Genomic DNA, 27,934 nt, shown 5'->3' with positions numbered 1-27,934 from the left:
AATCAGCTGAAAGACCTTCAGAGCAAACCAGGGATTTCACGGAGGAAGAAGAAATTCTACCTCAAGACAGCAGCATCAGCTCCTGCTCAGTTTCCAGCCTGTAAGCCTGCTCTACAGGTTTCAGTATTGCCAGCCCCTATAATCACATAAGCCAATTTCTTGAAAAATTGATGGCTTGAAAAATATATACATATACTTATATATATATATATATATATATAAATAGTGGGATGCATATATCCACTGGTTCTGTTTCTCTGGAGAACCCTGACTGATACCTCCTCCATTAGAATATAAGCTCCATGAAAGCAAAATCCTTGTTTGCCTAATTCACTGTTTGTATCCTATCACCTACTACAGTCCCTGGCACACAGATGATGCTCAAGAAATATCAGCTACATGAATGGAGAGTCATCAAATGACCTATACCCCTGACTGCCTGCACGTGGTCAAATCCCACAGACTCACTCTTTCTAAGTCTCTTTCACATTCATAGCTTCTTTTCATCTCCCAATGCCACCCCCTCATTCATACTCTCGTTAATTTTTTTTCTGTATTACTGTAATAACATCTAACTTCTCTCCAGCTACCAGTCTTTTCCTGTGCTTTTCATCCCACTCATCCTTGCCATATTTATCTTCCTAAAATAAAGTACTAGTTACGTCACCCCTTGTTCCATTCTGTTCTGTGCTAGGAGCTGGGTACAAAGATGAATAAGACAAGGTCCCTCTCTTCCAGGCAGTACCATAGTTCAGTCGTTCCTTGTGAAGGACAACGTAAAGGCCACTGAAAGGCCACACTCATGGATCCATCGTTTTCCAGCTGTTTGATCTTAGGCAAGTCTCAGTTTTCCAAGATTCAGTTCTTTATCTGTGAAATTTCATCTTTGCTAGTGAATGAGTCTGTGTGTGTGTGTGTGTGTGTGTGTGTGTGTGTGACTGAGAAAGAGAAAGAGAGAGAGAGAGACAGAATAAATAATGCCTACAGTTTAAGACATAAGCACTGGCCCTCCTTAATTATAAGCTACCACTAATTTTATTAACACCACTGTATTGCATCTTGGTTTTTTTGATGCAGGTTACTACTCTCATTTCTACTCTTTAGAATAACCTTTCTAATGTTGAAAGCAAAAAACTGCAAATTTAAAAAAATCAAAGGAAGAACTAAGGGCAAAAAAAAAAATAAAGTGTTGAAATGACATGTAGGGTGATCATGCTGATGATTAACTAACATTGATTTATTTCCAGCACCATATTTCTTGTGCTGATCATCGAACATGAAGACTATATCCATATAATTAGGATTGCGAAACAATTTTTCTCCTCCCAAATGGAAAGAAAAATAAAAGTCACTAGACTAAATAAATAAAGGAGTAGGGAAAAAATCTGGAGTTTAGTAAACATCTCTAAGGCAGAGTCAGTCTCAACGTATCCCATTTGTACAATTTGCGGCACAGCACTGTCCCTCCACGAGTTTGAAAAAAGGCTGCATGAGAAAGCACATCCAGATGAACAAGAGGACAACATCTCTCTCCTCACAAGCCTGGCAAGCTGGAAATACCACAGAGGGTCAACAAAACTCTTCTCCTTGCTTACTCACCAAAGGGAAGCAAACATTTTAGGAAGAGTTCTTCAAACACCCGACAAAAGATGACATCGACAATGGCATAATATTGCCAAGATGATTATAAATAATAATTCTCACATTTTTTAGCAGTAATGACAAAGCCAGTTAAATTCATTTCTGTATCTATTGATTCTTGTTTTCTGTTGTCCTTTCATCTACATGGGTGACTCTTTCCCCAATTAAATGACATTATTTTTCCTACCTGGAAGAGGAAGGGGCTATTTTGGCTTTTGCCTCTCACTCCCTTTTTCAGGCTTTCTCAGATCCTGCCACCCTGCCATTGACATTAGGATCCTGTGGCTTTCCTTTTGGCACCAATGCAAGCTGTTTCATTCTCCACGGTGAGACAGTTATCAAAGAATGTGAGTCACTCAGGGACCTAGAATGCCATTCTTCCAGGGAGCATTAACTATTGAAATAAGATATATCCTGTGCTTTGTTGGGTAGCTGAAATGTTTCTTCAGAGCCTCTGAATCTTATTTGCAAAGTTATCAAAGAAGTAAGACTGTGTTTTAAATTAATAAACACTAATTTCATTTAATTAATAAACATCTGCTGGTTATTGAATGACTACTATGTACCAGGCCTGTTATAAGCATTATTAATTCACGACCTATGAGGTAGGAATTATTATTCCTATTTTATGGAGGAGGAAGCAGAAACTCATTAAAGGAAATTATCCAAAGAGCTAGTAAGCTGCAGAGCTCAGACTCAAACGCAGTCCTACAGTCAGTGTTTTTACCCAATTCTACACTCCACCACCCTGCCTTCCCTCACAGAACTATCACGGACAAGGAGGGAAGGAGTTGGAGCAACTCAAATTTTTATTCTTTCCCAATGTATTTTTGTGCTCCAGCTTCAAGGAGGCAATATCTTAGGTACAGAGGTTGGGATCGGGCAAAACCAAAGGGAAAAGTGATCTCCCTTAAGCATATTCACTTGGCTACGGAAGGGAAAAGCATTCAAATATTGGCCTCGTCAGGCCTATACTTAGATATCAGCCTGCTTGATTTGTGTAGAGGATAACACTGGCCTCGAAATGCTTTGGACTCCCCCATTCTCCACTGCCCAACAGATCTGGGAAATGTTGAGTTGGCAGCTCCATCACCTTTCCACAAAATTTTCAAATTTGTATCACGAAGTGCCCCGAAATGTAATATTTACTTTTTTTCACAAGGCTCTTCTTTTTTTAAATTTTTTTTTTAATTTTCCTTTTTCTCCCCAAAGCCCCCCAATACATAGTTGTGCATTTTTAGTTGTGGGTCCTTCTAGTTCTGGCATGTGGGATGCCGCCGCAGCGTGGCCTGATGAGCGGTGCCATGTCTGCGCCCAGGATTCGAACTGGCGAAACCCTGGGCCGCAGAAGCGGAGCGTGCAAACTTATTAACTGCTTGGCCACGAGGCCGGCCCCTACAAGGCTCTTCTTGACTTGGTCTGGTTTCTCTTTCCTGCCTTGGCTTTCTAAAACACAATACGATATCGCTCCAGACTGGAAATGCTTCAGCTGCTCCCCACTGCCTAAAGCACAAAGTCAAAATGCCTGATCACAGCACACAAAGAAGGCCCCTTCATTCTTGCCCTTCTCACCTCATCTGCTATGCCCCTATGTCGACCCCACACTCTCACCATAACTCTGAACACCCTTCTCACATTTTTTTTTTTTGTCCTGGCAAATCTTGCTCATGTTTGAAGTCACAGTTCAGATGTCCCTTCTCTTCCCTAAACATCCCGTCCCTTTTCTCCAAACTCTGCCAAGGAGAGTGTCTTTTCATTTTCTTCCTACTGCGTTTCCCCACATGTGTCGCAGCAGCCTCCGGGTTTAGGGTCTGAAGACCGCTTCTTAGCTTTGTAACCTCAGGCAAGTAATTTAATTTGCCTGTGGCTTAGTTTTCTCTTCTGTAAGTATTTTACAGCAATGTCCTTTAATTGTCATGACAACCCTCTGAAGCAATACTGTTTGGGATAACCCTTCAGAGGGTTGTTATGACAATTTTAAAGGACAAAGGGCATAAAACACTTAGAATACTACCTGGCACATAAGAAGCTAGAGTTTCATGGTGGTGGTGTTTTTTTGTTTTGTATGGGTGAAATTAAAAGTATTTTAATAATTGGTACAGCCCAAGCACAGACCAATAAGAATGCATGCCAGCCATAAACAATGAGCACAGCCCCACAGGCTCAGTATTCACCTGGTTTACTGTTCTGGGTCCCGAGTGAGTTTGTGACACCTTGGAGGGCAGAGACAAATTGTTTCTATCTCCAAAACCTAGAAGAGTACCTGGAATAGGATATGCTCTCAGAAATGTTTGCTGAAAAAATGAATCCTGTAAGTCCATCTTCCCTAAATTATTATTTAATTAACCGTAATTTAGTTCCTCTTCCTTGCAAGTGAGCTGTCTATGGTAGAGATTACTCTGGAAGCATTTTTCTTAATTTTTTATAGACTCTAAGAAATGAAAGAATTCTGCCTTCTTCTGGAGGCCAACAGTTCCTAATGAGGAAAACCCATGCACTGCCTAGAATGCCTGGCAGACATCCCACAGGCTCACAAAACAGGGCCACTCCATCTATGCAAGTCTCACTTTGGGAACTTTGATTTATGGATACGAGCACAGGCATAACTTCGTTAGAATGACCAAAATGGGCAGTGGTGATGGCACTTACAAAATGTTGGTGGAGCCTGGACAGTGTAATGAATGTTGCGTAGGAAAAACATATTCCATTCCTACCCAGAGGACAAAAGAGATCTAAATTGCTCTTATTGATTTTCTTAAGTAGGATTCTATTTGTCTAGCTGCTCCTAAAATCAGGTGAATTCAATGAGAACTTCACCAGCATCTTGATTGCCATGGCTTTGAAAAACACCCGGAAATCATCAGCTTTTTCTGTGTATCATCTTTGTCTGGCCCAGATACCTTGCCTGTGGTCAGTAACGAGCAACCAGGCATTCAATGTGTCATGAAATTTCTCTACATTTTCTACTGTGCTGTATTATGCAAACCAGTGCCCATTAATGAGAAAAGTGGTCAGTGGTTGGTGTTGACATAGTGGTACTTTGGTATAGTAAGGAAGGTGATTTTCTTTGTTATACATGAGGAAGTCTGAAAAGGAGTATTTTGATATATTGTTAAAGATTCCAAAGTTGATACCACGATTTCTAACTACTAGAAATGCTAAGTTCTGAGGAAAAGTAGGAAAATTGACACAGAATAACAAGTTCATTAATATGTGGTAGTTACGTAGCACCACTCCATGCAGAGCATTGTGCTGGCATTGGGGTACAAAGATGAATCAGGCATGCATCCTGTTGGTGAGCTGTTTTTAACATAAAACTGACAGGCTGATAGGAAGATTCACAGTCCATACTGTGTAGAGATTAAAAGCTCCGGCTTGGCAATAAGGCAGCTTTCATTTTAAATCTTGGCTGCCACACCTGGGAAAACCTCTTAACCCCTCTGAACCTTAGTTCCTTCATTTATAAAATAAGGATAATAGTAGTATTTATCTGAGATGTTCATCACTATTGTTCATCCAATATGTCAGCTCTTTACGGAAAGATGGGAAGATCATGCGCTTTCCTGGTGGTAGCTATGGCCATGTGACTAATTCTGGCCAGTAAGTTATAAAGAGAAATAACTGATTTCACTTCAGACCATGGCATTTAAATCCTTGCCTGTCAATGAACAATGTTTGTGATGGCAACTGCTTTGTCAGCCTGACTGGCATGAGCAGACTCTCCCTGATGACACACAATGGACACAAAACATAGGTAAGAAATCTTTGTTGTAGTTAACCACTTAGAATTGGAGTTTTTTTTGTTACTGCAGCAAAGCCTAGCCTATCCTGACTAGTCAAGTACCTTACAGGATTGTTGTAAGGATTAAATACTTGTTTGTAAAGTGCTTAGTTAGTAAGTGTTCAGTGGATTAATAGTGACAGTGACTCTTTTAAATGATGTTAGTACAACATGTAAAGTGACAGATAAATAAATAGATATACAAAAAACAGCCACAGAAATCAGGGGAGGGAACAGCTACATTGTGAGGAAATTGGAAACTAGAGGACGGGAAGAACTTTGAAGTGTGGAGATTGGAGGAAAGAAATCCAAGGAGCAGGAATTTACTTGAGTAAAGGCATAGCTGCAATGTCATGAGATGTATAAGAAACTCAGTTGGGTTGAAATATAGACGATTTTAAAAGTAAAAGCAGGAAATAGAGCTGGAAAGCATGGGTCCAAATCAGCATTCTGAAACAATCTGGATGGACTGAGTAGAAAAGAGGTATGAACAGTGAGGAAAATAACCATGGACCTGAGCCAGGCTTTCCCTCATTCCTGGTGATGACGAATTTCTCGTCATTAAGTTATTTCCATCTATGCCGTCTCATCTTTCCACGTCTCCTATACAGAAAGTCCTTGCAGGGGTGAGGATGTGCTGTTTGGGGGTTTGGTGTGGATCAGGCCGGTTAAGCAGACACCAGCCCCTCCCTACCATAAACTATCCAAGCGGCCCAGTGCCTCACTGTCGGTGATTCTGCTATTCGGCTTCGTCTAAAGTGGCTGGACCAAGTGTAAGAAACTGCATTGCCCTGATTTCCCCTATTTAGATTATGTAAACATCATTTTTGAAAAAAAGAAAGAAGAAAAAGAAGAAAAGGAAAGGGAAAAAGAGCTGTCACACAGAACCAGTAGTAACCATATTCTGGCTATTGTTATAAACATAATTACTTTGTTTTGGCAAACTAATAGGCTATGCTAGCAGTTTTACCTGATGAAACAAAGAAAAAAAAAAGAATGCAATCAAGTAAAGTACTGCCCACCTTACTAGCACAAGCACTGCCTTTCTCTGAAAAAGACTGATCTGCTTTCAGGCCCACAATAATAAGCTTGGAATCGTTGAGGAGAAAGTACAATCCTTAAAGCTGGGCTAGATTTGATTTGGTTTCCTTGGAGTTCTTAGACATTTGCTTCAGAGCAAGATGGGGGTTTCTGAGGCAGATTTTTAGCCAAAATCATACTCTCAGAGAGTAGAATATACAGCAGAACACCCTCATGGGGCAGGGTGAAGGTACAGCTAAGGCCTCAAGTCCGTGGCCCGTGGTACAGTGGAAAAAGTGTTGGCTTAGAAATCAGAAAACCTGGCTTTGCTTTGGGCTCTGTGATCAACCTCTCTGAATTAAGGTTTTCTTTTAGTAAATAAAGGGATGATAACGGTCCTGCCCTACCTAGATTATAGGCTATTGTGAGATGCAAATTAGACATTATATGTAAAAGAGCTGTGTAAACAGTAAAGCGCTTTGCAAAGTTAAAGTATTATAATGAACAACCATTTTATTTCACCCAGTTGTCCACAGCATTGGGTTTAAATAGCATTAAAGAAAAATCAATAAAACTTAAGAAACTAAGAAACTGCATCAGATCCTCTCGCTACTAAACTCAATTGTTCTTTTTTAGCTACTGTGGAAGCAATCGACCCTTTGGGAATGCAAGTTACAAAGGAATTGCAGAATCCTCATTTGAGAGCGTGTCTCACTCCTTTGGGTTCTGGTAGCGGGAGGCTCTGTGCTTAAAACTTGACCCTGGTCTAATTATATCGTTTGGCTGGGGCAGCAAAGCTGGTTGGCATTTGTCCCGTGTGTCTAGTTGATTAATATAACTGGGGACCACGACATTTGCAATCAGAATGCCATATTTAACAAGGTTATTATAGTTCAAGATTTCTTTCCTAAGGCGGTATTGGCTCTGTTGAAAATATAACAGAAAATAAACACATCAGACATCATTGACCAGCAATGCAATCTCCTTTCATGTCTCCTTCCTTTAATCTCTTCGATTAAATGATCCCTAGTTTTTAGCAGTGCACACATACAAATCCAAAATAATCAAAGAAACATTAGAAAACACTGTCTGCAAACTCTGAACTTAAATTTTATATAATTTTGACTAATGTACAAAGTGAACTATTTTTTTAAAAAAGTCCACAGCATAGCTCCTTTGATACTTTAAATTTTTTTCTGTTATTTTAAATGAAGGTATAACATACAGTAAAAGGCACAAATCTTAAGCAAGCTAGATTTCTTGAGAATGTATGTATTTATGCACACGCTACCCAGATGAAGATATATACTGTTTCCATCCCCTCAAGGAGTTCTCTCCTGCTCCTTATTAGTCAACACCCACTCCCTGCCATGTATCCACCATTATGTCTTCTGTTCCCATAGATTAGCTTTGCCTGTGTTTGAACTTCATGTAAATGGAATCGTAAAGTATCTGTTCTTTTTCTGCCAGGCTTCTTTTGCTCAAACTAGTGTTTTGCAGATTCATCTGTGCTTGATGAATATCAATAGCTTGTTACTTTTTATTGCTGAGTAGTATTCCATTGTATAAATGTATCCCAATTTGTTTATAGATTTTTCTGTTGCTAGACATTTAGGTTGTTTTCAATTTTTTGATTGTTATGAATAAATGTGCTATGACCATTCTTGTACAAGTCTTTCTGTGAATGTATGCATTCATTTCTTGCGTATACACCCAAGAGTGGAATCACTAGGTTAGAGGAGAGTACGTGTTTAACTTTAGTAGAAACTGTCAAACAAATTTCTAAAGCAGTCATGCTATTTTAAACTCCTACCACACTACGTAACTTTTAATTTGGCAGATTGCATAAAATTATGTTCCTGAACGAAAGAGTTTTTAAAAGAATGATTTTCATAAACATTGACTATTGAGTGGGATGCCTTACACCAAAATAAATTTCAGATACATTTGAAAAAATGTACTTGATCAGTTATTTTATTTCTTGATAGGGAAGGATTAAAGAGGGAGAGAGAAAAATAAAAATATAAATTTTATAACAACGTTTTCCCATTAATCAAAATGCATCATAAAAACAAAAGCATTTAAATGAGAAAAAGCATTATTTAACAAAAATATGAAAACAAAATACTTAAAATAGTTAATATCACATTTTATGATTTCTAGGCCATACCATTTTCCCCCCACATTTTAACATCTCTGCAATTAGGAAGCACCTTACAACCAATGATAATTTATATTAGATATGATATATGAAGAGCTTATGTTAGCCAACAGTAATATCTCAGAGAAATCAAAGACATGGCGATTAAAATTAAGTGCTACCTTTATATTTGGCTATCAGATGGGAAAGATGTTCAAAATGGTACCACTTCATGGCTCCAAAAGGACACTAATATAAACACTCTCACATTCTGCAAGGGTAATGTAAATTGTTACCACCTCTCCTGAAAGCGGTTTGACAAAACTTATCAAGATCCTTTGAACTCACTTTTGACAAAGTAAGTTCACTTTTAGGAATATATCCTAAGGAATAAATACAGAAAAAAAAATAAACAATTAAGGTCATGACTTTATAATAATGAAAACTGGAAGCACACTAATTACTGAACAATAGGGATCAGTTAAGTAAACTCCAAGAATGGACTATTATGTAACCACCAAAATATTTTAAAATAATTTCTAAAGTTATAGGAAAATGCTTACCCTTTAATGTCAAATGAGAAAATAGAATAAAGATTGTACCAATGGCCTGACTCTACAATGTTTAACAATATACATGTGATGTTTATATACATGCATTATACAAATTAAGTATACCAATATCAACAATGACTATTTCTAGGTGGCGAGATTATTATTATTATTATTATTTATTGAGGTCATAATAGTTTAAAAAATTGTGAAATTTCAGTTGGACATTATTATTTGTCCATCACTATATAAGTGCACCTCTTCCCCCTGGTAACCACTGGACTGTTCTCTTTGTCTGTGTGTTTGTTTATCTTCTGCATATGAGTGAAACCATGTGTTGTTTGTCTAGCTTATTTCCCTTAACATAATACTCTCAAGGTCCATCCATGTTGTTGCAAATGGGACGATTTTGTCATTTTTTATGGCTGAGTAATTCTCTATAGTATATACATACCACATCTTCTTTATCCAATCATCAGTCAATGGGCACTTGAGTTGCTTCCACATCTTGGCTATTGTGGATAATGCGTCAATGAACACAGGGGTGCATAAGTCTCTTTGAATTGTTGATTTCAAGTTCTTTGGATAAATACCCAGCACTGGGATGGCTGGGTCATGGTTATTTCTATTTGTAATTTTTTGAGAAATCTCCATATTGTTTTCCATAGTGGCTGTACCAGTTTGCATTCCCACCAGCAGTGTATGAGTGTTCCCTTTTCTCCAAAACCTCTCCAACATTTGTTATTTTTTGTCTTGGTGATTATAGCCATTCTAATGGGTATAAGGTGATATCTTAGTCTAGTTTTGATTTGGATTTCCCTGATGATTACTGATGTTCAGCATCTTTTCATGGGCCTATTGGCCATCTGTATATCTTCTTTGGAGAGATGTCAATTCACATCCTCTGCCCATTTTTTTGGTTGGGTTGTTTGTTTTTTTTGTTGTTCAAGTATGTGAGTTCTTTATATATTATGGAGATTAACCCCTTGTTTGAAAATATTTTCTCCCAGTTGGTGGGTTGTCTTTTCATTTTGATTCTGGTTTCCTTTGCCTTGCAGAAGCTCTTCACTCTGATGAGGTCCCATTTGTTTATTTTTTTTTTGTTTCCCATGTCTGAGTAGACATGGTATTCAAAAAGATCCTTTTAAGATTGATGTCAAAGAGCGTACTGCCTATATTTTCTTCTAGAAGTTTTATGGTTTCATGTCTTACCATCAAGTCTTTGATCTATTTTCAGTTAATTTTTGTGTATGGTGAAAGATAATGGTGTGCTTTCATTCTTTTGCATGTGGTTGTCCAGTTTTCCCAACACCACTTATTGAAGAGACATTCCTTTCTCCATTGTGTGTTCGTAGCATCTTTGATGAAGATCAGCTGCCTGTAGATGTGTGGTTTTATTTCTGGGCTTTCAATTCCATTCCATTGATCTATGTGTCTGTTTTTGTACCAGTACCATGCTGTTTTGATTACCATAGCTTTGTAGTATATTTTGAATTCAGGGATTAAGATGGCTCCGGCTTTGTTCTTTTTTCTCAGTATTGCTTTAGCTATTCAGAATCTTTTGTTGCCCCCTATGAATTTTAGGATTCTTTGTTCTATTTCCATGAAGAATATCATTGGGATTCTAATTGGGATTGCATTGAACCTGTAGATTGCTTTACATAGTATGGACATTTTAACTAAGTTTATTCTTCCAATCCATGTGCAAGGAATATCTTTCCATTTCTTTATGTCATCATCAGTTTCTTTCAGCAACGTCTTATAGTTTTCACTGTATAGGTCTTTCACCTCCCTGGTTAAATTTATTCCTAGGTATTTTACTCTTTTTGTTGCCATTGTAAACAGGATCGTATTCTTGAGTTCTCTTTCTGTTAGTTATGAGAGTACAGAAACGCAACTGATTTTTGTAAGTTGATTTTGTACCCTGCAACTTTGCTGTAGTTCTTGATTATTTCTAATAGTTTTCCAATGGATTCTTTAGGGTTTTCTCTATATAGAATCATCTTGTCTGCAAACAGTGAGAGTTTCACTTCTTCATTGCCTATCTGGATTCCTTTTATTTCTTTTTCTTGTCTAATTGCTCTGGCCAAAGCCTCCAGTACTATGTTGAATAAGAGTTGTGAGAGTGGGCACTAGTGTCTTGTTCTTGTTCTTAGATGGACAGCTTTCAGCTTTTTCCCATTAAGTATGATGTCAGCTGTGGGTTTGCAATTTAAGGGCTTTATTATGTTGAGATACTTTCCTTTCATACACATTTTATTGAGAGTTTTTATCATAAATCGCTGTTGGATCTTGTCAAATGCTTTCTCTGCATCTATCGAGATGATCATGTGGTTTTTATTCCTCATCCTGTTGATGTGGTGTACCATATTGATTGATTTGCAGATGTTGAACCATCCCTGTGTCCCTGGTATAAATCCAACTTGATCATGGTGTACGATGTTTTTATTGTATTGCTGTATTTGGTTTGCCAATATTTCGTTGAGATTTTTGCCTCTATGTTCATCAGTGATCTTGACCTGTAATTTTCCTTCTTTGTGTTGTCCTTGTCTGACTTTGGTAGCAGGGTGATGTTGGCCTCATAGAATGTGTTAGGAAGTGCTCTGTCTTGCTCAATTTTTTTGAATACTTTGAGAGGCATAGATATTAAATCCTCTTGGAATGTTTGGTAGAATTCTCCAGAGAAGTTGTCTGGTCCTGGACTTTTATTTTTTGGGAAGTTTTTGATTACTGTTTCAATCTCTTTACTAGCGATTGGTGTATTCAGATTACCTATATCTTCTTGATTTAATTTTGGGAGGCTGTATGAGTCTAAGAATTTATCCACTTTTTCTAGATTGCCCAATCTGTTGGCATTAGTTTTTCATAGTATTCTCTTACAATCTTTTGTATTTCTGTAGTATTTGTTGTAATTTCTCCTCCTTCATCCCTAATTTTATTTTTTGAGGCTTCTCTCTTTTTTTCTTACTGAGCCTGGCTAAAGTTTTGTCAATATTGTTTATCTTCTCAAAGAATCAGCTCTGTTTCATTGATCCATTTTCCACTGTATTTTTCGTTTTAATTTCATTTATTTCTGCTCCAATTTTTATTATTTCCCTCCTTCTGCTGCCTTTGGGTTTTGTTTGTTCTTCTTTTTCTAGTTTTGTTAGGTGTAGTTTGAGACTACTTATTTGAGATTTCTCTTGTTTGTTAAGGTGGCAATGAATTTCCCTCTTAGAGCAATTTTGCTGCATCCCATATGAGTTGGTATGATGTGTTTTAATTTTCATTTGTCTCCAGATATTTTTTGATTTCTCCTTTAATTTCTTCAGTGATCCATTGCTTGTTCAGTACCATGTGGTTTAGTCTCCATATCTTTGTCCCTTTCCCAGCTTTTTTCTTACAGTTGATTTCTAGTTTCACTGCATTATGGTTGGAAAAGATGCTCAATATTATTTCAATCTTCTTAAATTTATTGAGGCTTGCCTTCTTTGCCAACATATGGTCTATCCTTGAGAATGTTCCATGCACACTTAAGAAGAATGCATAGTCTGTTGTTTTGCAATGGAGTATTCTACATTTATCTATTAAGTCCAACTGGTCTAGTTTTTCATTTAATTTCACTATTTCCTTGTTGACTTTCTGTCTGCATGATCTATCCATTGATGTAGGTGGGGTGTCAAGGTCCTTGACTATTATTGTGTTGTTGTTAATATCTCCTTTTAGGTTTGTTAATCGTTGCTTTATGTACTTTGGTGCTCCTATGTTGGGTACATAAGTATTTATAAGTCCTATGTCTTCCTGGTGGAGTGTCCATTTTATCATTATATACTTCCCCTCTTTGTCTCTCTTTACCTGTTTTATCTTGAAGCCTACTTTGTCAGATATAAGTAAGACAACACTTCCTTTCTTTTGTTTGCCATTAGCTTGGAGTATCATCTTCCATCCCTTCACTCTGTCCCCATGTTTGTCTTTAGAGCTGATATCTGTTTCCTGGAGGCAGCATTTTGTTTTATCTTGTTTTTTAATCCATCCCTCCACTTTATGTCTTTTGACTGGAGAATTCAGTCCATTTACACTTAGAGTGATTTTTGATGTATGAGGGCTTAATGCTGCCATTTTCTCGCTCATCTTCTGGTTCTTTGCATTTCCTTTGTTTGTCATCCTGTGTATTTCAGACTACCCATTCAATTAGGTAGTTTTCTATGATGGGTTTCTTAGTTTTCTCCTTAACATTTTTGTCTCTGTTGTAATTTTTGTTTAGTGGTTACCATGAGGTTTCTATAAAAAATCTTGTAGATGAGATAGTCCATTTTCTGATAGCCTCTTACTTCCTTAGACTAAGCAGATTCCATCCCTGCCCTCTCTCCCTTCTAAGTTGTTATTGTCACATCTTATTCCACCTTGTGTTGTGAGTTTGTGCTTAAAATGACAAGATTATATTTATTTTTGGTGTTTTCCTTCCCTGTATCTTTAATGTTATAATCAAGTGTTTGCTAACCTGTTCTGATGGCAAGACACAATTTTATGATTTTGTCTACCTATTTATTTCCTTGCTCACGGCTGTGTAACCCCTTTCCTTTTTTTTTCAGCTATCAGGGCCTTCTTGAGGATTTCTTGTAGGGGGGTTCTTGTGGCAATGAACTCTCTGAGCTTTTGTTTATCTGGGAAAGTTTTTATTTCTCAGTCATATCTGAAGGATTTTTTGCTGGATAGAGTATTCTTGGCTGTAAGTTTTTGCGTTTTAGAACTTTGAATGTATCATTTCATTCTCTCCTAGCTTGTAAGACTTCTGCTGAGAAATCTGCTGAAAGCCTGATAGGGGTTCCTTTGAAGGTTATTTTCTTCTGCCTTGCTGGGCTTAATATTTTTTCTTTGTCATTGACTTTTGACATCTTTACTACTATATGCCTTGCAGAAGGTCTTTTTACATTGATATAGTTAGAAGATCTATTGGCTTCTTTCACTCCTATTAACAGCTCCTTCTCCAGGTTTGGGAAGTTCTCAGCTATCATTTCTTTGGACAAGCTTTCTCTTCCATTCTCCTCTTCTCCCTCTGGAATACCTAAAATCATTATGTTGCATTTCCAAGTTGAGCTGGATATTTCTCAAAGAATTTCTTCATTTCTTTTTAGTCTTAGTTCTCTCTCTTCCTCCATGTGAACCAATTCTATATTTCTGTCCTCAAGATTACTGATACGTTCCTCCATAATATCAGCTCTATTGATCAGGGAATCCATACTTTTCTTAATCTCATCCATTTCATTTTTCATCCCTAATATTTCAGATTGGATCTTCTTTATAGTTTCAATCTCTTTTGTGAAGAAGTTCCTGATTTCATCAAACTATCTATCTATATTTTCTTGCAACTCATTGAGTATTTTTATGATAGTTATTTTGAATTCTCTGTCATTTAGATTATAGATTTCTGTGCCTTCAGGATTGATTTATGGGTACTTGCCATTTTTCTTCTGGGCTGGAGATTTAATGTATTTTTTCATATAGCTTAATGGTGTGTATTTGTGTCTCCACATAGTGGTAATGCATAGTCATCGCTTCCACCTGCCGCCACTGGGTGGGTGTCAAAGCTGTGTATTCTCAGCCTGCTGCAATCTGTGGCTCAGCTCTCAGCCACTGCTTTTCTGGATCAGCAGAATTGGGGCATCGGGTGGGGGGAGGGGCACTTTCTTTCATCTGCATGATCCTGGAGGCTTCTCACTCTGTCCTTGCTACCTGCTCTCCCAGGGTGCTAGCTTGCTGAAGACACTCTCGTGATAGCTAGTCACCTCTGTGTGGGGCTTTCCTTTGTGCTGTGAGGGACCTCAGAGAGCAATGGCATTCCCATGGAGGGCCACCTCCCTCCCCCCTTTCCTCTCTGAGCCACAGTCCTGGGGTTGCAGCTGTTAAGGATGTAGACGAGATTCCCTTGCCTCCTTCCACTTCCTCCAGGGGTGCAGCACCTCCACCTTCAGATGTATGGCTGCATGGGTCTCTCAGATGTCTTTTGTGTTGTGTGGATGTTCTCTGTTGGCATACGAATGTTCTTTTCATTGTATCTTAGAGGAGAGAGCTTAAGGGGAGAGCTCACTCTGCCATGATGCTGATGTCACTCTGAGATTATTATTTTTATTGACTTCATACGTTTCTCTATTTTCAAGATTTCCCACAATTAGTAATGAAACCTTGAAAGTTGTTTTTAAAATCACATCTATAAACAAACAGGCATAAACAGAATGCCCAATAATCTAATTCGCATAATGTTGGCATGAAAGAATATGTCAAACCTTAGGAGAATCAGCCAACATTCATCACTCTTTTTCAAAAAAAAAAAGGAACTTGGAAAAAAATCTGTTCCTAATCAAGCCTGTTCCATATAACAGGCACAGCAGGGTGAAGTCAGGACAGACCATTCCTGCCTGGCTGGAAAACAGCCCTTTGTTTTCTACTTCACAAGTTGCAGGACTCATAGTTGAATCTTGATCACATTACAGCGCTTTGTAAACTTTTTTACCTGTAAAGAGTTTAGAATTTTCTCTCCACACAGACATTCAGTTCATTTGACTCAGCTTAAAATCAGACTGGTCCCTAGGGTTACCAATCTTAAGGGGTTAGTGTCTATTTTTAGTGCTTTCAGTAAAACTTGTGATTCTTTGAGTTCGCAAACATTAAAACGGTGTCCATATTTATATCAGGTTATAATTCTTCATGTTATATTGTTTGTTATGATCATGTCATGTCTGGCAGGGAGAGTGAATGAGAGTCCCTTTTCCCCCCAAAAAGGGACTTCACAGATGAACATCAGAGTCCAAATGTGATGTTGCCTTGGGTTATCATTAAAGGATCCAAGACATGGATCCCACATCAGAGCTTCAGGAGAAGCTGAGGAGGCTATGAAATGCCCAGATGGGTTTGGTTGGAAACATCCAATGAGAACAAGAAATCTTCCTGGGACACATTAAACAATCAGCTTTCCAGGGTGGCACAAGGGATGCAAACCACTGTTAGGAAGGCATTTTTGGTGTAGGCGCTGTGTTCTCACCTACATTGCTCAGTAAATCCCATTAATACAATTTTAAGGAGTCTTGGCCTTGGCAGGCAAGCTACTCTGGAAGCCTTAAGCTATGTGCTTGTTCAGAGGGGTTTAAAACAGATCCCTCTACTGTTTGCCATGTATATAGTAGTATATGTATATATTTATAGTCGATGTCTCCCAGAACTGCTTCTGCAGTAGAGGAAAATGTCACCTGTCCTTGAGGACAAGAGTTTATGGATTGTAGTATTTGAGAAGTCAATTAATCATTAGGCCCATGTTAAAAATATACATCAGTCACATCAAGTAAGAAAGGAAAGTAGCTGGCTGACTGACTGGTGAGATGGACAGGGATGATTTATGAGCATCTAGTCAATTGTAGACACATGTTATAAAACAGACCTTCAAAGAATTCATCGAAATTAGTAGACCAAATTTAGACTCTGACTTTTCAACAGCCCGCAAAAAATTCCTTTTCCAAATCTCCAAGCCTATCCCTTTGAGGTTTTATCTGACTCAGATACTGAAATGTCATTATAAATTCCTTTGCCAGTTAGGGTATCTATTGTGCCAGTTTTCACAGGCACGCCTCATTTGTCCTTTCACTATTAATTTGTACTGTAAGAGTAACCACTTACTCTGTTTTTGATTTTTAGTCTGGCATATTATTGTGTTTAAATCTCCATTTCATCTCTTTCAACACAAATGCTATCAGTCATGGTCTGATCTTTGTGAAAGCATAGCCTTAAGTTTCAAAGGAAAAAAAAAAGGAAATGGTATGATATTTTCTAGGTCCTGAATTACAAAGGGGAGCTCTTAAATTGATACAATTGAAATTTAGCCTCATTCCTAAAACAGAGGGAAGAGAAAGAGGAAGGATAGCATAGTATTTACATATGGAATCAAACAATGATCTATCCAAAATGGAACTTTTCCTAAATGACCCAGTTATGAGAGTGTTCTGGGGCTGGATAACTCAGAAGAATGTCTTAAAAAGATAAGCCAAAGCAGGCCCTTAAGTGTTTTTTTGAGTGATAAAGAAAATCTATTACAGTGCTTGAGATTTGTTTCTTCTGTTATGGTTTTTGAGTGAAACCGTGTTCTAGCTGCTGGATTTTTTCTATTGTTTAGAATCCAAATGGAAAGATATGAGCACATTTTAAATGCAAACAAATACGCATGCATCCAACAATTACCAACTTATTCTGGCAGCCATTTTCAACTATTCCAAATGCTGACTCATCCTGGGTTTACCTCTTGAATCTCTCCTGACTAGGTCCATCTCTCTACATCCCCAGTGCCAACACTCCAATTCAGGTGGCCAGCATTTCTTATTTGGACTTTGCAATAGTTTTCTAACTCCAGTTAGACCCTTTGGAGCCATGCTTCACACCACTGCCAGCATGCTGTGCACGCAGCACAAGCCAAACCCCTCAAGAGGACCCTAGAACCTGGCTATAATCCAGGTTCCTCAGCCAGGCACTCAAGTCCTAAATGATCTGGGCCAGTTTACCTCTCCACCATTATCCTGACATGTGCATGACACTCGGACAACTCTGGGTTACTACTAGTTATCTCTGCTTCAGATATTCTTCTTAGCTCTGACTAGAAAACTCCTTCAGCACAACTTTATGGAAAATTAGGCAATTTGAATTCATAACCTTAGAAACAAGGAGACGATCTGCAAAGTGAACTAAGCTCTACATGCATAGCTATTCATCACAGCCTTACTTACAATAGCAAAAACAAGTGTGCATGGGGGAGGAAAAACATGAATGTGCAAAAATAGTCAAATAAATTACGGTATCTGGAATATTATATATCAATTGAAAATGATGTTGACAAAGTTTTAAAAACATGGAAGATGTCTATTCTAGAAAGGACTTAAGGTGCCTTAGGAGATGCAGATATCCAAAAAGGATGCCATCAAAGCAAAAGAAGAAAGAAAAATAAGAATGGAGACATAAAACAGAGTCAGGCATGAAGCTAAAAAATGCCTTTTGGCTATGAGTGGGCCAAAAATTTGTCTCTTAGCTTTCTATCAACAAACATAGAAGAAAATCTGGAGAGTATCACATTTCAGGATCCACAGTATAAAAACATTCCCTTGCTTGGAAGTCATGCAGTTGAATTGCATACATGAACTGCTCTGGGGAGACCCCATGAAGAAGTCAGAGTACAAAATCCTAACAAGGGACACAATGTCAAGTTCCCCAAATTGCGTCTTAGAGTAATCTCTGATAAAAGCCATGGCAGTTGCATTAGCCAACTCAATGCTCCTGCAGGGAAATAATATGACATAATGCAAATTTTTAGTTTTCTGTGAATTTACCTTGTTACTAAAGTATATTTTACAGAAATAGAAGGACTGAATTATATTTCAATTAATCTTCCCAAAGAATAATTTTTTTTAGTCATACTTCTCATACGCTTAATGAATTTAAAGTTGTACTTGCCGAAAAAGTACCTGGAGTCCAGCTAATCTAGCTGGATAATTAAAAATAGACTTATTAGAATGAATAATTAAGGAGCAGGAGTAGAAGCAGAGAGATTAGTGAGAAGGCCACTGCAGGAAGTCAGGAAAGAATTGATGGTGGTAATGATATTAGTGACGGTAACAGGAATAGTGATAGCTTTAATAATAAGAGTAATATCATACTAGTATCATAATTACAGCAATAATAATAATACTAGAAATAGGTAGAATTATCATTCTCTGTCAGGTTTTGAATTGAATACGTAAAAACCAATTTTTAGTTAGCCAACTTAAATTAGATTCTTGGATCACAATCTAAGTTCCTGCACTGACATTTTCTTCTGTTAATAAAAGTCAAGCTTAAACTAAAAACAAAACATACAAAAAACTCCAGACTGGGGGAATGGAGAGTTATTGTTTAATGGCTACAGAGTTTTAGCTTGGGAAGATGAAGTTCTGGAGATGGATGTTGGTGATGGTTGCACAACAATGCAAAGGCACTTCATGCCAGTGAATTGTCAACTTAAAAATGGTTCAAATGGTCAATTTTATGTACTGTATATTTTACCACACACACATAAACAGACTTCCAGAACTATCTGATCTAACAGATAACCTTGCTCAGGACAAAACTAGCATCCTGTTATGAAGAGTGAGGGGCCCAGCAAGCTGTGGATCTGCAGAACCGCTCACTGACCTCAACTCAGATGCTGCTCGGAGCAACCACGGCATCGTTCTCCTTCAAACATTGTTTGGAAGCTGCTTCAGAGCTTGGACACTAAATAGTTTGAGTGCAACACTTTGCAACCAGAGCTATTTCTGGTGTTACTTTTCTGATAGGTGTTATTAGTTGTTTCCTTTATCCAACCATCTTTGCCTGCTCCAAGATAGAAAGACCTCAGTAAAAGTACAGGCAGCCTTGACAATGATGCCTCCTACAGTATGCTCCAGGAAACACTGCTGACAAAATGTGACCACATGAGGCAATTTGTTGTGTGGGGATTTTATTTATGAACAAGTTAAGGGTTGGGGGCACATCTACCAAAGATACAAAGTTGAGTTTGAGAGGATGTTATTTGTAATCCAACTGTTGTGATAATAATAAGCTAGTAGGATACACTGCGTCTATGGCCACGATTACACAATCAAATTATATTGTCTATATATAAGAAACTGCTTTTCTCTGTCTGCTCTAGTGGGGGGCGGATAGTGAAATGCCAACAGCTCATGAATCCATTATAAAGAAATAAGCTGAAGGGAATCAGGACACATTCCTGTTTTACTTCAGCGGAAAATTCTGACTGGCTTGTGAAAAGACCCTGACTCTCGAGGAGTGGGTTCTACATAAGTGCAACATCCCAGGGTCTTTGGTTGGTTTATTCAACTTAGGCTTTGATGAGCTTCTGGCTACAGAGTCAGAGGCTGAAGGAGGGTCAAAATGAGCCACCAATAATCTACTGTTTCTAGCAAAATCTAACATTCTTATAATGTTAAATGAAAAGAGCAGGATATTAAATGTTGACAGCAGTATCTCAAACTTACAAAAATAGGCATAGAAAATAAAAGAAAGGAAATATATAAAAATGTTAGTAGTAGTTACCTGCTTGAGGAAGTTAGGTAGATAATTACATATTTATTCACTTTACAAATTTCCTATAACGAAGATAAAATGGGCAAAACAAACCATTGTTAGAAAATAATGAAGACCTTTCTTTTTTTCTCTGGAGCTTTTCTTAACTCTGTGCCTGGTACTAGTTCCTCCAAATTTTGCATTCATTTTGCTATTATTGTTGCACATGTCACTCTGTGTGGTGATTACTTATTTAAATTCTCGTCTCTCCTCCACTAGATCCATTTCCTTTAGAGCAAGGATCAAGCCATTTAGCTTTCATCTTTGGTACTTCACACTATTCTTGGCACACAGTTGCTATAAAATGAACATTTGTTGTTTCAAATGAAGCATTTAGTTACTAAAAAGTTTATGGCAAGGGTCTGCTTGTTACCAAGAAGCTTTTTAATTTTTCCTAAATTGTGGAGAAGAGTTTGCAAAATCAAAGGAAAAGACAATAGCAGAAACTAATATCCTCCCAAACAAGTAACAATGCTTTAGTGATAAAAGCACTTTTAGAGATAGGAAAGAATTTTACGTGTGCATAGGGAAAGGATGCATACATGGTTTTGTTTTAAAAGAAATGACAAATGAGGACTTTTGCCCTGCCCAAGGAATTCATATTTTTTGAGCATGAGCATTTGAAATTGGGTAGTTAAACAGACTGAAATGAATAACCATTGAAGAATAGGATGGATACCATAGGATAAAAGCCATGGAAGAATCAGAGAGCCCCACTTACTCTCTAGGCAAGAGAAGACAAGACAACCTCAATAAAATATCTTTTTGTGGCTGAATATCATAATCACAAATACTAACCTGAATCACAAAAATCAGCCTCAAAATATAGTATAATGTATATTTCAGCATATGTATGCTGTAGCAACAGCAAAGTTCCTTGGAAAATACCTTAGTGATATATTAGGATCAAATCCAAACCACGAAAGTTAGACCTGACTGACCCTGAGGTGTTTGGTGTCCTGCTGTGGGTCTCTCCCTCACGTTAAATGTGCAAGCCCAGCTCACTCCATGGGAAGCCCTGCCTGCATGTACTAGAGAAGGGCCCAGAGGAAGAAAGACTGAGCAGGAAGAAATGGTTGGTGTGTATGTGCATGACTGAACTTTCATAATCACCATGACTACAAATAAGGAGAGGAAATCATTTACTAATTCTTCTTAATTTGTGCAAAAAGAGATGAGCAAGAGAATGATTTTGAAAATGTCACGGTTCAAGAGTATCCCTGGGTGATTTGGAATGAAACCTTCAAAGGCAATAACAGGGAAGAGATGCACCCAGCATGTCAGGAGTTAGGAGGCCACAAAAAAGAGGATGAGAGAATGAAAACAATAAACTTGAACAGTTTTTGAAACAGTTTTTACTCAAAGGAGATGCAAAGAATTCTGAGGATGAGTCAGCCTGGAAATAATGGGAAACAGGGTCTATGAAGTTCACAGGAGCAAAGGCTTAATAATACCCCAGAGGAAATTAGCTAGCAAAAAGCAAATGCCAGTGGATTTGTTTGATAACATCCATTAGTGCAAACTGTCTGGCAGAAGCCAGCAACAGGCATACAAATATCTTGAATTCAAAGTCAGCATGGAACAAAATGTATGAGTCTTCAAAGACCAGATACGTGTGGCCAGTCTAAGATCAGACAGCCATTAACTGTAACCCTGTTTTGTAATGTTCAATGTCTTCTGTTATTTAAAGCAGGACCCACAATAAGGCATTAAATGCAGATGGACAGTAAGGAGTTTGAAGCCAAAAGAATCAGGGAATGAGCTGAGAACCAAATAATGATGCAAAAAGGAAGAGCTGGAGGTAAAATTGAACTGGCCTAGGGCAAGCGGTAGTATAAATAAAATTAAACTTCCTCAAGTTTTATTTTGTTGTGGTAAATATTAAAATGCTATTTTTTCTTGGTTACTATTGCCCAAAAATAATACTATAAAAGGAGAGCTGGAATAATATATCATGAAAAATCTAAATACAGCTAAAGCAATGCAATTTGTCATAATTAAGAATCGAAATCAGCCAAATGTTCCACAACAGAGGCATAGTGAATCAAATTGTGGTCCATCTACGGCCTGGATATTATGCAGCCTTTAACAATTATATGTAGTAACATGGAATAGACTCATGACAGATCTAAAGGAAGAAGCTATTTTATACAGCACGAATTACAGAGCTAAAGTAATGCTATACATAGTTTTAAAAACAGATTTTCTTAATTCATTTGGATTCTCAGGGAAAAGTTGCTACTTAACTTTAATTTGTATTGGATATTTTTTATTAGTAGCACCCTCATAGGGCTCTAAACAATCTCCAAGTAGCAAAGAAAAGGAAAGCACTTTCCTTGCTTATAACCATGAGGCTTTATAAAACCCTTAATAAAATACAACAGAGGTGAAAGATGCTACCCTGAGAGGCTCTCTGTGGCTCACATACTGCCATTCTTGGCCAGTGTTTCTAGAAGTCACTAAGTAAATACCAAGTGTAATGTCTAGAGATAAAGCTGGGTACCTGAGCCGTTACTGTAGATTTTCTTGTTTACCTAGAGGGGTGACTCAGGGGTCACTAGGATTTGTGAGCCTGTTTTGCAGAAGAAAGAGAATGCCTTCAGGAAGGCTGTAATCACTGGATAACTAGCCCCCAGCTGCCGTTGATGCCCAGAAGTCAGATTGTCCAAGGGCTTTTCTGGAGTGAATGATTACCCCTTTATTACTAGGAAACTCCTCCTGCCATGCCCCTTAGCTCTATAAAACTCCCCTGCTATCTGCTCTTGTTAAGGCAGATTTGAGAGAACCCATCCTCCTACCTTCTCATTTTGGCCAATTCGAATTAAACCTTTTTCCATCTCCAAGCACTCAGTGATTGGTTTACTGCACATTGGGCACGTGTACTTGAGTTAAGAGGCTTGGGATCAGAGAGAGAATTTATAAATAGTACCGCCATGTGAAGGACACTACCAAGCCTTTATGTGTCTTGACTTATAATTCTGTCTTAGAGACAGTCAAGCACCTGTAAAACAAGGAAAGCGAATTCTACCTGAAGCACTTTCCTCAGGCCCCTTTTCCTAATGATCAATTTGCCTAAGAGCATTTCAAGTAAGATCCATTCCCCTTGGGAGTTTCTTCATCCATTGGAGTATTTTTTTTGTCACTTCTTTGTCATTTTGGGCCTTTTAAACTAATACTTTATTTCTTTTGTATTTCCAATAAATAGTTCTTATAGTTGTATTGTTTTATAAATGAATGGATTGTTTTATATCTGTGTATTTTTTTCCACTTTATTGACTTAAACACTCTAGGAATTTTTGAAGCTAATCTTTCTAAGTCAAGCAACTTTCTGCAGGGATAATTTAAATTTTAAGATACTTCACAGATGCAAAAGCACCAGAAAAAAGGTTTTCAATGATAGGAGGACAGCTTTTATATGACTTTAAAATATTTGATTTTATTGCAGTATTTAAACTTAATTATATAAAAAGAATTCAGATGCCCTAACAGTGAATTTCATTAGGAAGAGGGATCAGGGTTATAAGAGATACCAAGGGAGTTTTTTCAACAGTTTTGGAGTGACTGTCTCTTCGTGTTAGTGGAAAAAAAAAAAAGGGAAATGGAATCTGCCTTTGGCTTCCTACGCACTCCTGACCATATTCTGATTGTCGATCCCTTCATGATTATTCATAAAATATTTTTAAGAGTTTACTAATTTAATTAAGACAGCACTTGTAAAAGTGAGAATGGATTCTGAATATCACAGATCTGTTGTTAAAGAAAACTCAGACTGGGAGCCACATCATCCAATTCTGTATCATGACGCTCCAGTTCACAGACGTATCCTTCCTTTGGTGCAAAGAGGATCCGAAAAATATTTCTCCTTTCACGAGACAAAATGCTTTCAAGGAGAAAGTTTACACCAGAAGAACCAGCTTTTCTGTCGTTTGATATTTAAACACGGAAACGTTTGGTCAGACTGACTGTGCAGGGCCAGGCTGAGCAGGTCTGAGCCGGCGAGACCAGCAGGCCCTCTCCACACGGGCCCCCTCAAAAGCAGGCAACCTAGTGACTCACCGGCAGGGCAAGATCCGGACAACGTCGTTGGGTTTGTACCCTTCAATGCAAACTGCACAGTTGTCAAAATCTGGCTCTGTTTCCTGCAACAGAGAAAGCACAATGAGCTTACTTTTATAGCTTTAATTCTGTGTAAATGCCCAAAGAACGGGCCAAAGGAGAGCTTGCCTGGAGCAAGGCTTTCAATAGTCTAGGTGCCAGTTTTCTTAATCAATAATTTAGCGCATATTGGCTTAATTTCCATTCCTTCCAACCTCTACTCTTTGTATTGGGTGCCACTGCTAGTACTTTTGTAAGGAAATAATTTTTTAATGTACCATGACTCATAATGCTATTTGTTATAATTAGAGGTTACATATCAAAATCTTGAGGATGAGAAATAATATTTATGGAGAATTGTCAGAATGATATTTAATCTATCCATTCCTCATGAATCTAGTGCATAGAACTCTAAAGTAGTAATTCTAATTTTTTTTTCAACTACAGAAATCTCTTTTAATCCCCCATAATGCACTATTTATGCAATAGTCCTCCTTCTTTTACTATTCTTTGAGGGGGAAAAAAGTAATGAAAACAATGTACTTTGAATTTAGTAATGCTTTTAAATGAATTTTATCCTATTTAGCTCAATAGTATTTTACATAGTTGAAAAAGAGCAGCACATAATTAGCAAGACGAATCAATTATTCAGACTACAGGCAACACCTGCTACGCATGTAGAGTTGAGAATCCCTTACAACGCCTCCAGAAGCCCCAAATCCATGCACTGTAATCCACTGCTCTAAAATTTCTCTTGGGGAAAAATTCTTTTTCCTAGGGAGAAGAGAGACCCTTACAGGCCTGCAGGCCTAGACTACATTGCTTTGTTGTTCCTCCTCAAGATATGCTTCTCCTTTTGGTTTTATGTCATCACTCTGCAGCCAGGGAGGCTGTTGCATTGACTTCAGGGTTGTAGACACTAGATTTTAGAGAGATCGAATATGCTTTTCGCATTTACTGTAGACTTATGTGGAGTATATCACTCAGAACATAACACTGTCTTCCTTGCAAGGATTCATGGAAAACCTTTCTCAGGTCATAATACCAGCAGCAACCATTTTATTTTTGTCTTGTGGGACACTGGAGTAAGGTAATTAGATATTGTTTGAATATTAACTATTGTTTCCTTCTTTGCATTGGCTGCTAGAAAGCCCTAATCTAAATTTGGGACCACTTTACGTTATTCACTTCAGGTGATGTATTTGCATATTAATTTCAGCCTGGCTTCATCTATGTCTTTTACACTTACTTCTCAATTTCTTATATTTTCTATCCAACTATTTAATTTTCCTACTGTATGCATTTTATAAACTTCTTTAAATTATAGTTAATGAAGACAGGTATAATAACAGATGCCTATAGGAGAACTTTTAGCATGCATTCCTCCTTTCCCATCCTTCCCTCTCTTTTATCCTAGAGCATCTACGAATAGCTCCTCACTAAAAAGAAAAGAGGCTGTTACCTTATCACCCTTCTTGATGGTCCTGACCTGGAGCTTGCTGATCGCTTTCTTGGCTGCATCTCCCAGGCGGCGCTGAAAAACCAAAAGCTGCTTGTTAGTGATAAAGCTGTATAATTCTTGACTTTGTTTCTGATGGCATTTAATACACTAGGAGAGTTACCTCTGAAATCATGCTCGAGTGGCATGAATGTTAAAGATGATGGCTGGGAGAGATGGGGCAGTGATATCTGCGCAAAGTGGCTCTATTATTTGAGGTCTGTTAAAGAGCTTTGCCACTGAGAGAAGCTTTTCATGTCCAATGTTAAGCAAGTGACATTATGACATGGAAAGATCCTGCCGGAGAGCAACTCCAGCACAAGTTAGTCTAAGCTGACTAGCAAAATACATAAATAAAAGGCTTAGTAATTTGCCACTCTAGCCACTTAATTTGTGCCACGGAGATAGCCAATATGGAGCAGTTGGAATAAACTTCATCTCCTCTTTTTCACAATCAGAGGTTAGTGCTGTGGATTCCTTTCAATTTGGAATTTTAAGCAATTTCCTTTGCTTACATAGACCCCACCTAGGTTTCTGTTTGATCTGTACTACTCTATTCTACCACATTCTTACATGCCAATTTCATCTCCTTTGTGTATGTTTGCATACACAAAGTGTGTGAGTGTGCATGTAGGAAAATACATAAAACACACATGTTCAGTTTAACAAATAATTATGAAGCAAACATTCAGGTAACCACCATCACTCATGTCAAGAGATAATATATTATGCACTCCTTTTTTTTTAATAGCGAAAATTACTACCATAATGAGCCCTGCAAGAAGGCAATGACAGAGCAATGAGGAAGAGTGGGAGAGGCAGAGGAGTGGGAGAGGGAGAGGATGGGGAGAGAAATAAGCTTTAATCTGTCAAGGAAAGAAATGGTATGCTTGTGAGTTTTCCACCTGTTGTATCTCCTTTTTAGGTACGTATACTTCAGGTCTGCAATAGATGTGTATTTGCAGCAGTGAAACATTTGAAGAACTAAGATAAATAGAACAAACATTTAAACAGACTAATCCTTTGCTTTCACTAAGTTTGTTCCTTTTGGAAATAACACTCAGGTTTCTTACTTTTCTTTAAAATTGTGAACATATGCTAGTGAACAGTTAGTATATCCTAGGTACTATGATAAAGCTTTATATGCAATATTACCTTCATCTTTACAACAACCCTATAGAAAAATACTATTTTATAGGATGAATTAAGACTTATAAAGCTAAAGTAAATCGTTTAATATCATCGGGGTAGTGACAGGTCAGTCAGAGTCTGAATACAATTAAGTCTGACTTTAAAGCCAAAGCTAAACTACCACTCTCATTATTCACCAATCACCCAATCAGCCAGTCAACTAACCAACCAGCATCTGCCCAGTCAGCCAGCCAACTAATCAATCACCCAGACAGCCAATCAACTACATTTGGCCACCCAGCCAATCGATCAGTATCTGGCCAGCCAGCCAGCCAGCCAACTAACAAGACAACCAACCAATCAACATCTGGCCAGCCAGATAACCAGTCAACCAGCCATTCAGCCAACACACTAACCAACCTGCTGGCCAACCAATCAAAATCTATTAAGTAGCTATCATGTGGTACTTCCCTAAGCATATAGCAGTGAAAATAAATAAGCAGAAGAGACGTCCTCCTTGTTAATTCATTTTTCTCTTTGCTAGTTCATCCTTAGTTTCTAAAATAATTACTGGCATTTTCCACAGAAGAGTAAGCTTTGGCTGTTTCCTAAAAGGAGACCTACATATGCTTGAGATTTACGCAGAATTCCATGAGTAGCTAGCAAACTAAGGTAGTAGGGAAAACGGGAAGAGTCTATAACGATAAATACCAAGAGGGAACATGAGACTGAGAAGGAGAGAAAAGACCTGAGGTGAACTAAACATGACGGAACTCTCTTTCTTCTCCTCTTCCTCCAGTTATTGCATAATCATCCTTTGGTCTCAACTCAAGCCACTTCTTCAAGGAGCCCTTCCTCCATGTCTCCCAGAAGAGAAGATCACACTAGTCTAGACTTTCCCAGCACCTTGTCCCCCGCTTCACAGCATCATCACAACAATTGCAATTTTATATTTGTTTTTA

At 37.9% G+C, this 27,934-nt stretch overlaps 1 protein-coding gene across 4 annotated transcripts in view; it reads right to left on the bottom strand.

Moving 5' to 3' along the window:
* Positions 1-27,934, bottom strand: part of RNF150 (ring finger protein 150) — a 238,221-nt gene that overhangs the window by 54,572 nt on the left and 155,715 nt on the right. For all 4 annotated transcript variants that reach the window (XM_070258567.1, XM_023636511.2, XM_001502228.5 and 1 more), the window contains 2 exons: positions 25,806-25,877; positions 24,305-24,387 (listed from right to left, as the gene is read on the bottom strand). In XM_070258567.1, coding sequence (XP_070114668.1) covers positions 24,305-24,387; positions 25,806-25,877 — 155 coding nt within the window. The remainder of the gene's footprint in view (positions 1-24,304; positions 24,388-25,805; positions 25,878-27,934) is intronic.

This window comes from Equus caballus, chromosome 2, assembly GCF_041296265.1.
Source record: "Equus caballus isolate H_3958 breed thoroughbred chromosome 2, TB-T2T, whole genome shotgun sequence".
Lineage (NCBI taxonomy): Eukaryota > Metazoa > Chordata > Mammalia > Perissodactyla > Equidae > Equus > Equus caballus.
Note: the sequence above shows the minus strand (reverse complement) of the source record. Positions and strands in the feature narration are given on the sequence as shown.